The sequence below is a fragment of the Canis lupus genome, chromosome 3, assembly GCF_011100685.1.
Source record: "Canis lupus familiaris isolate Mischka breed German Shepherd chromosome 3, alternate assembly UU_Cfam_GSD_1.0, whole genome shotgun sequence".
Taxonomy (NCBI): domain Eukaryota; kingdom Metazoa; phylum Chordata; class Mammalia; order Carnivora; family Canidae; genus Canis; species Canis lupus.
The window spans coordinates 4,273,945-4,288,541 of NC_049224.1; the positions used below are offsets into that span (position 1 = coordinate 4,273,945).

The 14,597-nt window shown below is 47.4% G+C and overlaps 1 protein-coding gene and 1 long non-coding RNA gene across 6 annotated transcripts in view; one reads left to right on the plus strand and one right to left on the minus strand.

The window, feature by feature from the left end:
* The first annotated feature begins 642 nt into the window (after positions 1-642).
* Positions 643-14,597, plus strand: part of EFNA5 (ephrin A5) — a 280,106-nt gene continuing 266,151 nt past the window's right edge. Inside the window, exons 1-3 of one of the 5 annotated variants that reach the window (XM_038532172.1) lie at positions 643-789; positions 2,867-2,970; positions 3,389-3,490. In XM_038532172.1, coding sequence (XP_038388100.1) covers positions 2,939-2,970; positions 3,389-3,490 — 134 coding nt within the window. In that variant the 5' untranslated portion in view covers positions 643-789; positions 2,867-2,938. Of the gene's footprint in view, positions 790-2,226; positions 2,369-2,866; positions 2,971-3,388; positions 3,491-6,539; positions 7,004-14,597 lie in introns of those variants that run through there. The other 4 variants (XM_038532174.1, XM_038532173.1, XM_038532176.1 and 1 more) reach the window with 4 other exon arrangements.
* Positions 3,363-5,808, minus strand: LOC102152272. The gene is made up of 2 exons (XR_005356549.1): positions 5,198-5,808; positions 3,363-3,743 (listed from the first exon to the last, which is right to left on the minus strand). It is a non-coding gene; the product is annotated as an uncharacterized LOC102152272 (long non-coding RNA).

The window sequence follows — 14,597 nt, forward strand, 5'->3', positions numbered from 1 at the left end:
CTGAGCTGAAATCCAGGGTCGGAAGCTCAACCAACTGAGCCACCCAGGTGCCCCTGCCATGTAGATTCTTTTGAACAAAGAATGTAGTGTTATTTAATAATTGTACAAAGAACATTGTAGGACAGTATACTTTATGCAAGTTGATGGATTAGATTTGTAAAATGCAGATACATTTTACTCGGTAATTTTTATTTAAAAATTTGAAGAGGGAAAATGTAGAGCACTGAAAAGTACATACAGTTCACGTGGTAAAAACAACATGAAAATTCCCATAGGAATGGGAATAAAATCACCTCCCAATTTCAGCTTTATAGTTGAAGACTCATCACGTAACTCTGGTGTATAGAATGAAGCTTAGATAATGAAAAGTGATGTGGAAATTGGTTGAATCAACTAGTTCTTGTTTGCTTTTTAAATTACACGTAAGCACATAGTCATTTGTAATACACAGGACCAGAACACATATTTTCACATATGTCTAATTACATGGTTTGGTTGTTTACCGAAATGACCGTCCAAGCTCCTGTATGTTTAAAAAGTTTGCTCTGCAGATCTTATGTAAACTATGTTTTCAAACAGGCAAAACAACAGCAGACAGTTCATAAATAAAAAATTTGGAAAATGTCTTTTTCAGAATATTATAGCAACTTGTGAAACTCCTTCTACTTAAGCACAGACTTTCTGAGAAGGGATGCTGTGAAACAACCCCCAGGAAGCACCCGGGAAGGAAAGAAAGAATGAGCAAAAGTAGAAGATTCATGATAGAAGTTGAAGGTCACACGACAGAAGGTAGAGACGCGACACTCTATTTAGTAGACAGTTTTTTTGTTTTGTTTTTTCACTTTTAGGTTGTACACAGAAGCGACAGCAAGATCAGAAATAGAAAAGGAGCATTTCCTTAGGTCTCCAAGGAGAGAAAAACTAGCAAATAGTTATTTCTAAAGATTCTGAGAAACCTGTTTAAAAAGGGGTGAGGAGGAGCGAAGGCTTCATTAGTTTGGCAACAGAACCTGGGTTTCTTGGGGCTTTGGAATGAATCCTAAGTGTTCTAGGAAGAGAAATTGCAGGGTTAGATTAAATACCATTCTGTTAGTCGTCTGTTAGAAAGTTTTGTGTCTGTTATATCCTTTCATCTTTGTTCTTGAGTTTGTTTCCTTTATTATTTCTTCTGGGTATCAGTTCTAATTTAACTGCGGATATTAGAATTTGCTTAGTCCATGGACTGTAATGCTTGACTCACCGGCTTGCTTCATTTCTTCGGACACTTGACCCCACAGAATTCTGCTTCCACCTGGAGACAGCTAGTGCAAACACGAAGTCTAAACTAGCCCCCCAAAAATTAACCCAAATTTGAAAGCAAGCTTTGCCCACCCAGCCCCATCTGGGAGATGGCATTCTCTTTCTTGCCACGTGGAAACGACTTTTAAAGGATCATTTCATTTTAATAGGGAGGACCACAAAGTTCAGTTCTCAAAGGTATCAACATTCCTGCCCTGATGGTTAGTTGGAGCATTTCAGACAAATAAGTACAGAATTTCCTTTTTTTTTTTTTTTTTTTTTTTGCCTAAAATGTTGGAGTAGTTAAGGTGAAAATAAATTCCCTAGATCAGTGATTCTCAGTTTTCTCTGCTCCTCAGAAACCCCTGGGGCTGGAGGATGGGGAGCTTCTAAAAGTTACAGCTCCCAGGTCCTGGCCCCTAACTAACTAAAACAGGAAGTGGGGTCCTGGCATTACTCTTTTTAAAATAGCTCCCTAGGTGGGGGCGCCTGGGGCGCTCTGCCTTTGGCTCTGGGTCAAGATGCGATGTCCGATGATGCCTGGGGTCCTGTTGGGAATTTGCTTCTCCCTGTATCCCTCCCCCTACTCCTGTTTTCTCTTTCTCTCAAATAAATAAATAAAATCCTAAAAATAAATACATACATACATACATACGAAAGCTCCCAGGTAACTCTAATTTGTGGCCAAGGTTAGAACACCAGTCTGGATAGTTCAAGGCCAAACAGTAACGAACAAATTAATAAAGAACAAACCAACCAGTAAACCCATCCCTACGTGTGTGTTGCAATGATCACTGCTTGTCACTTGGGTTAAAACCACCAGTGCATTTGGTCGCCTGTAGCTTTAAATTCAAACATTTGTAGGTTGCAGTTATGCTCTTCTGGAATCTTCTTAACAGACTTCAGGTCTCAGCTCCCTACATACAACCCTGTTCAAGTCTTGTCAACTCAGAGCCTTCGAACGCTTCCTACACTTTTATTCCTCTGCGTTTTTAGCTTGCTGCTTTCTTCCTCATACGTCAACCACTTGGCAGAGGGCTATTTACCCGTCAGAGGCCAGCTTAAGAGTCACTGCCTCTGTGACACTGGAGTAATCATAATACAGTTCTTTTATATAATGCTGATTTGTATAAATTCAAATTGCTTAAATGTTTTCCCAAAGAGACAAAGTTACTTCGTCTGGTGACAAGTACACGGTTGATAACACCTCCTCAAAGTCCAGTCCCTGCGTATCTATCATGTTGCTGCTTAGCTACTCCAGTACCAACAATTGCTTAGGTCTATCATCCCAGAAGGAGGCATTTGGCTTAAGTTTATGAATTATTTCCTAACACAGACATTTGAGTCCTGTCCTGTAACAGTTGCAAATTCCAATGTCTTATTCCGATTCCTTGGATCATTTTAGGGAGGACCATCATGTGTGATTATTTTTTTCTGTTTAAAATTGGACCATCCAGCCTCTAAGCAAATTAGATATTGAAAATACTAGGACCTCTATATTCTTTTGATCTGTTGAATTTTCACATTTGGAGTATGAGTTTCATATAGGAAGTAAGTGGGTATAATTTCTTTTTCTTTACTCCTTCAGCTTTGACGCCACAGGAAGCCAGCTTGCTAAGTCCCTGATACCTGATATTTCCCTGACTGCAAAGACTTTCTGATGAGGATCAGCATTTTCCCCAAGACAGGGCTGTGAGTTTTCTTCTTCCTAAAGATACCCATGTCCCTTAAAAGAGTCCAGAATATTTCGTCCACAACTGCCTCAGTCATCTGAGCACTTATTAGAGCCACTATCAGAAAGGCTGGGGGGGGGGGGAGAGAAATGTGCCATTCCTGCAAAGCAAAAAACAAATGCATCCTCAAATGGGCCATGAACTTGAACATCAGCAAGATTACAGACTGGGGGTGGGGTGGGGGCGCAAAGTAAATAAAGTTTTATTTTTTTTTAAATAAAGTTTTAAAGAAAAATTTGGTCTCAAAAATAATTGCTTATCGTTTAGTTCCCTGGCTTCAGTTTCCCAACTTTCTCAACTGCTGGAATTTTGTGGTAGACAAGTAGTTGTGTTAATACATTCTGAATTTGCTTTTTTTTTTTTTTTTTTTTAATTAGCAGGGCTGTTGGTCTGTCGGGGTGGTCTGTCACCGAGTCTGTCTTCACGCAGGTTGCAGCTTACACCTGGTTGCAAATAGAGGAGTTCCTTTCCCAGCACAGGTAGGAAAATTTTCTGGAAGCGAGGAATGGGACCCAGCTTTTAGGCAAGAGCTCATTGCCTCCAGGTAATTCCAGGCCCAGGTGCGCGTTCCTTTTCCCTGCAGTCTTTATGCATCTTGACCCCAGGGTCTCCATCCCACTCCATCCCGGGCCGAGCTGCCGGCGGTACCCCCGCTGCGTGCGGACTTCAGGCCCACCACTGGAGGGCGTCTGGACGCTTCTAAACCATTCCGAAGCGCCTGGAAAGTCTGCGCTGGAAAAACCGTAAAGCACAGGAGGGAGAACGTGATATTGGATTTTATTGGGCTAATGAGTAAAAGGGGGAAAACAGGAAGGTTTGGGAGGCAAACTAAACCGCCTGCCTCCTTGGGATCAGCCCTGCCCAGCGAGGCCGGCGGGAAGCATCCCTCGGGGGCTCAGGTCTCCAAGGCCTCGGTGCCCCCCCAGCGCCCCAGGGCACCGCAGGGCGAGGGGGGGGGGGTCGCTGCCCGGAGGCCGTGCTTCGCGGCCCGAGCTCTGGAGGCCTGTCCTGATGCTAAAGGGACTCGTGCTGCAGGGACCCCACTTCTCCGCGCACCCGGTTCTTGCAAGCATTCATCCTGGAGGAGGAGGGGGGGGGACGGCAAACCAGCCTGGGGGGGGGGGTGACCTGTCAAAGGTGTACGGTGTTCACCTGGGGCTGCCAGCTGCATTCATTTCCTTCCCGCTCGAGGAGCTCACCGATTTGTGATCACTTTACACTGTGCTTTCCTCAACTGCACGCACACACACACACACACACACACACACACACTGTGTGTTTTACAGCATCATTTTAAAGGAAGTCAGCAGCCTTGAGGTCCCTGGTGGGGAGAGACGCAGGAGGGCCGCCCAGGTCTCCAGGATGACCCAGCGCCCCGCACTGCGCGCGCTTTGCAGGAACGCGGCCACCGAGGCTCCCCGCCAGCCTGTCTCTGGGGGGTGGGTGGGTGGGGACAGGTGAGGGGGGGGCTTGGAGACACCTGCGGGGCCCGGCCTGCCGCTTCCACGATGGGAACAGGCTGCTGTGTCACCCAAAGCCCCGACTGGCGCGTCCACGGGCGTCCAACCCGGCCCGGGCCCAGCGCCCAGCCGAGGCTCAGCATCCAAAGGGTTACGCGCGGCCGCCCGGGCACTCCCAGTAATTCAATTAGTCAGGTTTCTGGAAGGTGGGGCCGGGCAGGGGGGCGGGAGGCGTGGGGAAGGGAGGAGATTAAGAAAACGCCTCTCTCTCGTGGAACAAGCCAATCCCGTTGGAGTGAAGAGCGAGAGAGGAAAAAAAAACCCGACCTGTAAGCAAACAGCAGGCCGCTCGCGCACCCCACCCCCCCTCCCCGAGCAAACTGCACGGGGAGGGAAGGGGCGGGAGGAGCGAGAAAGAAAAAAAAAAAGCAGCCACGTGACCCGGGCCGCGGCGGCCGCAGCGCGGGCTGGGCGCCTCCCCCCGCGGGGTCCCGCGCTCCCCCCGCGCCCCCCGGCCGCGCCGCCCACGTCCACGGTCACGCGCGCGGCCCTGCGCTCCGGGGCGGCGGCGGCGGCGGCTGGGTCCCCGCTGCTGTCGGCGTTCCACGCAGGTCATTAACGAGGGGGCGTGCCCGCGGAGGGTTTTTTTTTTTTCCCATAAAGCATTTTTTCTCTCTCTCCCCCCCCTTTTTTTTTGCCTCCCTCTTTTGCAAAACTGACTTTTACCTCTTTGCACTTCTCGCCAGTCATTTCCATCCTCCCCGGGCTGCTCGTGCTGCTGCTGCCGCCGCCGCCGCCGCCGCTGCTGCTGCTCAAGTTTATTTTCCCGCCCGGTAGAGGTTTGAGGATTCGGTTGGTGCTTTTCACCTCTTGTTGCTGCTGCGCCCGAGGAGGGAAAAGAGGAGCAGCTGCTGCAGGAGGATCGAGAAGGTTTTCTGATGTAGTCATCGGGGAGGTGCCACTCGCTCCTGCGCTCTCGCTCTTTTTTAAAATTTTATTATTATTATTATTATTTTTTCCTCTTTCCCGTTTCAAACTGATTGATGCATCTCTACAAGTTGCCAGGCTTGCGTCCGGACCCGTCGGAGTCGCAGGGACACTTGTGAGCGCTCGCCCCAGGCCCTTGGCACCGCGTCTGGGGGGCTCGGTCTTGCTCCACGGGGGAGGCGACCGGAGACTGACCTCAATCAGCCCGTCCCGGAGTTGGAGGCGTTCGTCTAAAAGTGGTTGCTTTTCCCCTTCCCGCTCTGCAGCCCTAACAGTCGGGTCGGCGGCGTCCTGCAGGGCTGGGCGCCCCAGCTCCGCCTCGCCGGCGGGCTCGTAACCTCCGCTCCTCGTGCGCCCCGCCGCACCCGCACCCGGCCCGGGAGGGCGCGCGCCAGGAGTCCCCGAGGCCCCCCGCCAGCGCCCGGGGACCCGCCGGAAGACGCGGACAGCCAAACTTTTCTTTGAGGTTTGCAAAGGCAGGACCGCTCCTCGCCGGCCGCGCGCGCAGCTCCGGGACGCCGGCGGGGCCGGGCTTGTGGCTGCGGATCCCCGGCCTCCGCGGCGCGCCCGCGGCACCGACGAGCCCTCCGGGGCTTGCAGCCGGGCCTCCCGGCGAAGGCTCGGACCAGGCGGGGGGGCACGGGGGTGCCCGCACGCCGCCCCCCGCCCCCGCTCCGGCCCCACCCCCACCCCCACCCCGCGGGGCCGCCGTCCGCATCCACGCGGAGCCCGCCCCCTGCAGTTTCGCTCCGGCCGCCAAAGTAACTTGCGGCGAAGCGGGGCGCGCGGCGAGGGCCCCGGGCGGCGGCGGAGGCGGCGGCGGCGGCGGAGGCGGCGGAGGAGGAGCCGAGCGCATCCCGCGGCGCCGCCGCTGAGCCGGGCCCGGCGGGCCGGTGCATGTCTCCCCGCGGCCGCGGCGCGCAACTCCCGGTGCCCGTGCAGCGCGCGCCGCCGCCCGCCCCAACCCGCCGGCCCGGCGCGCGCCCCCTCCTCCCGGGGTGACCGGCCTGCCGCCGCCGCGCGAGCCCCGGCTCGGCACCCCTTCCCCGCCCTCGCCCTCGCCCCCGCACACACGCATGCTTCTCTCCATCTTGTGATCCCTTTTTTTTTTTAATTTAAAAAAATTTTTTTAAAATTTTCCTCCGGAACCCTCCAGTGGGGGAGCGAGTTAGTCTTCGCGCCCCCCCTCCCCGCGCGCCACCGTCTCCCCAGCTCGGCGTGCGCCTCTTTTCTCTTGTCGCCACTCTTCATTCTTATTTATTCGTATTTATTGGGCTCCTGCCCTCCTCCTCCTCCTCCTCCTCCTCCTCCTCCTCCTGCCGCCGCGGCTCCCCCGCCCTCCCCCTCCTCCCGCCCTCCGGATCCCTGCGCTCTCTCCCCGGAGCGGCCGCTCCGGGGGCTCCGCCGCTGGCCGGGCGTGATGTTGCACGTGGAGATGTTGACGCTGGTGTTCCTGGTGCTCTGGATGTGCGCGTTGAGCCAGGACCCGGGCTCCAAGGCCGTCGCCGACCGCTACGCCGTCTACTGGAACAGCAGCAACCCCAGGTAAGGCGGCTGGCGGCGCGCAGGGCCGGGCTCCTCGGGCCGCCTGGGGACCCGCGCGCGCCCTGCGAGCTGCGGCGCCGGGACGCGGGGGGCCCCCGGGGCGCCCGCGGGAAGCTCTCGGGTCGCGCCTCTCTTTCTTTGTTCAGCCGCGTCCGAGGGGCCGGGGCTCCCCGGGAGCGCCGCCGGGGCGCCGGGGACTCGAGGCTCCTGCGCCGCCTCGCCCTGGGCGTGCCGGCCCGCATCCCGCATCCCGCTCCCGGCTCCCCGCTCCCGGCTCCCGGCGTGGCGCCTCCGAGCGTTCCCGCCTGCAGCCTGGGGGGCGCGGCGGCTGCGGGGAGCACCCGCCAAACATGCCCAAAGTTCCTCCCCGCCCCCTTATTATTTTTTTTTAAATTTTCTTTCCCGTTGGATTTTTCTTCCCCCTTTGGGCGCGCTCCGAGAGCGCACGGGCTGGGGCAGCGGAAGCTTTCGGCTTTTGCAAGCAGCCGAGCTCCGGGGGCTCCGGGCGCCTGGCGGCGGAGGGGGTCCTCGCGCCCCCCCGTGACCCGCCACCTCTCCACCCCGCGGGCTCGGGGTGCAACAAAGTTTGCTCCAGTGCCGGTTGCGTCCTGTGTGCAGAGCGAGCTGCCGGAGTTGGCGGCGGAGGGAGCCCGAGGTGGGCGGCGGCGGGCGGCCGCGGGAAGGCGCGCGGTCACCCCGGCCCCGCGGGGAGGGAGGGGGCGCGGGAGGCCGGAGCTGGGGCGCCCCCGGGTCGGGGCTGCTGGAAGGGCAGCGCGCCGGCGAGCCCCCCGCGGGTGCACAGCAGCTCCGAGCGCCCTCCGCGCCCCGCCCGAGGGCAGCCCCGGCCTCCCCGGGCCCGCGGCCAGCTGCCAGGTGCGCGCTGCGTCCGGCGCCTGCCCCGGGGCGCGGGGGGTGGGGGGGCACCTGGCCTCGGGGCGCCCTCCGCTGCAGGGAAGTGGGGAGCCGGGGGCCTGGGGCAGGCCGTGCCCTCCCGCCTCCCTCCTGGCCCCCGAGATCCGGGCTTGGGAGGCATCCCCCGCTTGGAGGAGGGAGGCCCTGCAGCCCCCACCCCGCCCTGCTGCTCCGGGAGAGGTGGGCCGCCCGGGCAGCCCAAGCCCGAAACTGCACCGCCTGCCAGGACAGACAGCCCTGAAAGTTTGGATCTTTAAAAAAAAAAAAAAAGTCTCCGGGAGGTGGGTGGTGGGATGATGGGAAGCTATTTCTCCTTTGACATGCCACTTACCACTCTTAGGCAAAGAAAGAGAAGCCATCCTGCCAGAGGAGATGCCTTTTATTAAAGCTGACAAGACAAATAGAGCAAGCTTTCCAGTTGTGATGGTGTTAAAAGCAAGTCTCATTATGTTGGTTGGTTTTATTCCCCCCTGGGCTTTATTAAACAGCATCTACGAAATAGAGGAATTTCTATTTCTGAACTTTAGCGCCCTATTAAATAAAACAGCGGCGAAAACCGGTTAGGGGAATGTGGGGCATTTTGTGCTCGGTTTGTCTTCTCTTTCCCACTCCAAACTTCCCAGGGTGATCTTTTTGCTCATGGTTTTCATGTATCTGGATACTTGGGTGTTCCAGTCGTCCTGGGTTAAAACAGAAAGAATCCGCGACACCCCCACGTCCCCCTCCTTCCTAACCTGTCAAGCTAGTCTGAGTTAGTCTGAGGACATTTTATCTTAGGTTATCTCTGTTTTATGCTTTTGATACTGTTGTTTGGCTTGAGATTAGCACATTGATTTTTGTCACAGGTCATGTTTTTTAATAGATCTGCCCTGCCTGTAGAAAACTCTGCTCAGGATGCCATGGTGGCTTTGAACCTGCCCAGACAAAGTTAATCTGTAGAATTTCAAAATACCAAAGGGTATTTTCGAGTCCATCCTCCAATTCCAGGCTTGTGGAAATACCTTTTTATTTGATCATTATCATTTTGATAACGTTCAAAAGAAAGGACGATGTCCCCCTCTCCCAAGAGACCCAGCTCTAACTTTAGTATTCTTAGGGGTTTGTGGGCACGTTTATCATCATACGTTGTCTTGGTAAAACTTACTTTAAAAGATAACGTAATTGAAAAGGTAGGGACCGGTTGACGGATTTATCTCTGAAATGGTGAATAAGATGTGTTTTTTTTTTTTTTCTTTTTTTAATGTGTTAAGAAAATTCAGCTTGGATGTAATTTAAAAAGAGGCAATGCAAAATAACTAATTTACAAATAAACACAGTTTATCTCAAAAGATGGTGAAGAAATTTCAGAATTTTCAAGGGTTTACTAATTTTGTAAATTCAATGTTTTACATTTTGTTTTCAATGTAATCATTTTGTACAGTAATCTAAGCATGCCTTCTGATTTTATAGAAGTCCTGTTTTTTTTTTTTTTAGGACTTGCTAAACTAATAAGATCAGAAGACTTAGTCTTTTGGAAGAAAGTTGAAAACTTTTGTTGCAACTTAAACAGATTAAAAATTTTTTTTTCTTAGAAAAGTTCAGTAGACAAGCTGCTAATAAGGGATTCTGTTGCAAAATGAAGTAAATATATTTTAGCTTATACCAAGGGAGTTGAAATTGAAATCGTGTTTAAATACAATTAGAATTAAGTATTACAACTTGATCACAGGGTTTAAGTATGTTATATTGTAACTTGTGTAGTCCTAGGAGTTTATGTTTTCATTGCTGACTCTCCATTATGCCATTTAGCATCCATAGATCTAGATGAATTTTATTTTATTTATTAGAAGAAGAAAATATTAAATTTATATGCTACCAGATAGAATCTATCGTCCTGGGTATTCGTTTCTGAAAAGTGGATGTTCAATTTTCAAATGCTGGTAACTTTTTAGCTGCTAGTATTTACTGGGTGGTGGGCCCCAAACCAACTTTTAGGTTTTGAATTGGCACAAATCTCTGAAATAGCAACTGAGAACTATTGATCTGAATAGAAGTATGTGATAAAATTTGCCAAAATGCATCTTCCATATTTAAGGATTTGGGAAGTTGTCTGGATTTCACCTGAGTAACAGAGTGATCCTTTCATGTTCTGAAGGCTGATTCTGAACCAGCATGTTACTAAATAACTTTGAGTAATGAATATCTAAATCAAGGAGAATATAGCTATTTGTCTTTAATTTCTTTTAAGAATGTAAAAAAGCTTTTAAGTAACTTTTAAAGAGACTTTCAGTAATAAAACTTTACATTCTCCCATAGCAGCTATGCTTATAAAGATAGAGATGACTCAGTATAAGAACATGCCTCTCTCCATCTGAAGCCTCCTATAAACCGTTTGGTGCCTCCACTGAGAATACTCTTTTAGATATTGTGTGTATATTGAAGAATTTCTTGGTTTCTTTTGACCAGTTGCCAAAATGATGCTGGGATAATTAAACGTGTCTCCTACTAGTTGGCATTAATGGGTGGAACAGTAAGATAATACAGTGGCAAATATTATCAGCGTACTTTAAGAATACTGATTCTCCTCACTTAACGCTTTGCTTCTGTTAGGTTCTGAGTATCACCAATTTAAAGTGTTATGCTCTGATGGGGGAAAAAAAAATCTCTATAATTCACCTGGGGTATACTAAATTTTAACCTAATCATGTTTTCTTTGGACTTTGAAAATTCTTGTAAGGACTTGTAAATTAAACATTTCATCTTCCAGTAGCACGTAATTGACATCATTTAGTTTTGTTAACATGTAATCTTGGAGTTGTGAAAGTGATACGAATTCTAGGTCAGTACTCCTAACCCTTTCTGGCTTACAGATCATATATATGTGCCTTAGTAGAGAGAAGTAGTAACTTTTTTTTTTTCTCTTGGTCATAATCCCTTTGGTGTTTATTTTTTTCCTTTCAAAGTAAATTTGTTTGATTTTTAAAAATCTGAGTCATCAGAGTTTTATTGTATGCATACTAGTATTCCAGCCCTGTGCCTTTTCCACTGACAAATAAATGAAATTGGTTTGATTTAAATCTAAGAATATGTTCTGAGGAAAGATGGAAAATTGATCCTGGGTTTGAATGCATTTTATCACTGGACTTATACAGGATTAACTTTATTTTTGAAATTTTAAATGTTTCGAATACTGTTTGTTTATAACAAAGTCCTTCAAGTAGAAAGCATTATCTAGAATTTTTAAACTTTATTAACTCTGAGCCTCCATGTAATGTATTAGATGTAATTAGGTGATTTTGTCATTTTGATCTTTATATCAGAATTTATGTAGACATCCGGATAAAAATAAAGCAGTAGGACAGGGATTTTTATCTCCTCTCTTTTCCCGTGATCTATCTGTGGGAGACCTGAAGTGAATCCTTACCCTTCCTTTTTTTTTTCTTTTTTTTTTTTTGGTGTGTGTGTGTGTGTGTGTGTGTGTGTGTTTGTGTGTTTTCTTTTACGTTACAGGTCCGGATAAGAAAAATATGCTTCTTGTTTTTGGCCACTTTTCCGTAAAAGTTTGAAAAGAAGAGTTAGCTACCGAGGTGTGTGTTCCATCCATTTTATGCGTCATATATTCATAATAAGCTTTCAGAAATAGTCAACTGTCTTTTTTTTTTTTTTTTTTTTTTTAGATGACTGGGACATCAGTGCTATTTGAGGCACACTTGGCTGTACAGTCTAATTTGGCATTTCCAGCATGAGACCAAGGTCAATAAACTCCCTGTGATTAAAAGAATCAGAGGGCGCCTTCAGTTGTTCATTACTGCCTGTTAGTTGATTTTAGTGGTGTTAACTAAGCCATTGGCTCACTGAAGGAATATCTTGTTGCCATGTGTGTTGTGGCTGATAATCAATAGCTGTAGAGGCTTCCACCTTTGAAGGCTGAGGATCAGGTTTGGAAGGAGCACTTACTTATTTGGGGGCAAATTAACCTTGTGAATTTTTTGCCATTTAATCTTGCAAGATGCCTCCTGAGCAGGCCTTGCATTGCATTCTGTCCACTGGCCTGATTTCCTGTTGGATAGGGACAGATAAAGATGAGCTCCTTCTCTCCTCCCCTGTTGCTATGAACCAAGCAAGCTACCAGCTTCATGCTGGGCCCAGAAAATGAATGAATACAATTAGTCCTTCAGGAGTCCTGGCCTTCGCAGGCTTGGGAGAAGAATATGTTAAAAGAATGTACCTTTGAGAAAGAGAAAGCATTAAAATACAAAGTGGAACAAAACTGAGAAAATGCCAAGAACAGAATTTTACATTTGGGTGGAATTGATCTATTGTTTAGTGTTTTTTTTTTCCCCCAATATAAATAAATCATTTGCTTGGTAGTTTTTTTTTTTTTTTTTTTTTTTTTTTTAAAGATGCCACTCAATCAACCCTTTTCATTTTTGTATTTGTTTTGCGTCCCTTCCAGTAGCAGTGAGGATTTTAAAACCTGTGTTTTATTTTTAGTAATGAACCAGTCTATGTCGACTGATTCTACTTTTTAGAAACAGTACACAAACTGTTAAAAAAAAAAAAAAAAAGCAGCTCTGGTCCGAATGCTCATGTTGGAAAGGAAGCCCGTGTGTCCCTAAGTACAGTGAGCAGGGCCCTGGCCACTAACCCAGGATATTGAGACAGGATCAGTCTTCCGAACTGAGAAAAAAAATTGCCTTTTGATCATTTGTGACGGATCACACCTTCATATTCAGGTGTAAAAACCTCAACGAGGAGTATAAGAAATGAGGTATTAATATTCACTTTTGGTAATTTGTCTTAGGATGGTGGCCTTAGACAGCTAAACAGCAGTAAATTACTGTCTCTCTTAAGGGCCTGATTTATATTATTAGTTTTATGTTTTCGTTTGCTTCTGAATCTATATCCTGACCTGTTTTGTAGAGAAATTTCTTGTGATTAATTTGAATTTCCAGTGTTTCTGAATGGGATATTACTCACAACCAGGAGATCTGTTTCCCCTACAGTTTGTCTGCATTTACGTCGTCAAACTTAAGTCAGTTGTAAACAAGGCACTGGAAGACAATAGCTTAGTCTAAAATTCAAAAAGTGATAATGTGGTTCTTTTTGGACTGTAACTGTTACACATAGTTCGATTATGAATGAAAGAAGTCCCCTGTATGTCCATCTTCTCGATAATCTATACTCCTTATTGCACTTTGAAGGATTTATTGTGAACTCCTGAGATCTGTGCGCTCTTTTGAAATGGGAAATGTGTGTGGATATAAACGCTTGGTTTTGAGGCTTTGGAGTCTAGTTTTCAAACAGCCATGGATTTCAATAAAAACACGATTTTAAAATAGTGAAAACTCCTACTTAAGTGAGTTAGCTGCTGAGAGACAACAGTGTACCACGGTCATGGTTACCTGAGCTTTCATTCAAGGAGAATTCTATCATTTCCAATAAGGAAAAATAAACCTTTGTCATCTTTAGAAACATCCTTCATACAATTGACAGTTGACAGGTTGAGGAGAATGTTACTGTCAGGTCTTATTTTCCACTCAAGTGAGAAATAAAAATAGTTTTGAGTGATTTTTAGGAAAAAAAAATCTCTTTAAAAATTATTTCACAATGTAGGGGAATGCTTTTCATATTTATTATGTATGTCATAGAATTAATGTGCCATTTGCTTCAGGGAAGGTCAGCAAAGTGCAATTCAAGGAGAGACTCGGACAGTTAAGTTCCTAGGCTGTTTACTTTAAAAAGTCCAATACAGATGTTGTGTTTGTAACAGGACGTCACCGGACGTTTTCCGACCGATGCTTCAAGGGATATGAAGTACATCGGTATTATTCCTGTTATTACTTATCAAGGGACCCGTTTTCCATGACTGATGACCGTGATTCTGCTGTGACGTGGGGATTTTGGTCATGTGATAGCTGCATGTGTATGCATTGGACACTTCTCTTATTGGCACACAAAGATTAGGCCTTTTAAAAAATTGCTGTAATTTTAAATAACTGCACGGTGTAATCTCTAGGTTTCCACGTGGAAACGTGTGAATACACGCTTGGAGATGAGGAAAAAAAAAAAAGACTAAGTTTTTGCTCCCCCATTTAGAAAAGCTAGGGTTTTGGCTTCCTGGTACATCAGCGGGTTGTTTTTTTTTTTTTTTCCCCCTTCAGAAGCAGCCATCTTGTTTTAAGCGATTTTATTTCTTTCATGAAATTGGTCCGAAAATGAATATGGACGATAGAGAAGGACTAAACCACTTTCTAATAATTTTGGCAGGGCTCTACATTTAAAGCTCTATCAAGTTATTTGTGAGCTCATTAAAAGGCTGTCTTCCATTTAGTTGAAATAAAGGAGGTTTTAGTTTAGTGATAATATATTTTAAACCCAGGCATATTTAAATGTTACATGTTGGGCTGTACCATGTTTACATACGTATTTTTCTCTTGAAGCTTATAATTTATTATTAATTTCAGAGTAATAATAGCCCCGATGGTCACGCCCCTGCCCCCAAATCTTAATTTCCTTTTTCTAATTGTTCTAAGTAGTTCTTTTGATGTCAGCCAACATTTTTTTTTTTTTCCCCCCTCAATCACTCAGCGGTACCAAGAATCTTTCTCTAGGAAGAGGTACTGATAAAAGTATGTAATTTTAAAAATGAAACATTTTGGGGTGCTTTCAGAAGCATTCTATGAAATTGGAGCCTTTTTGT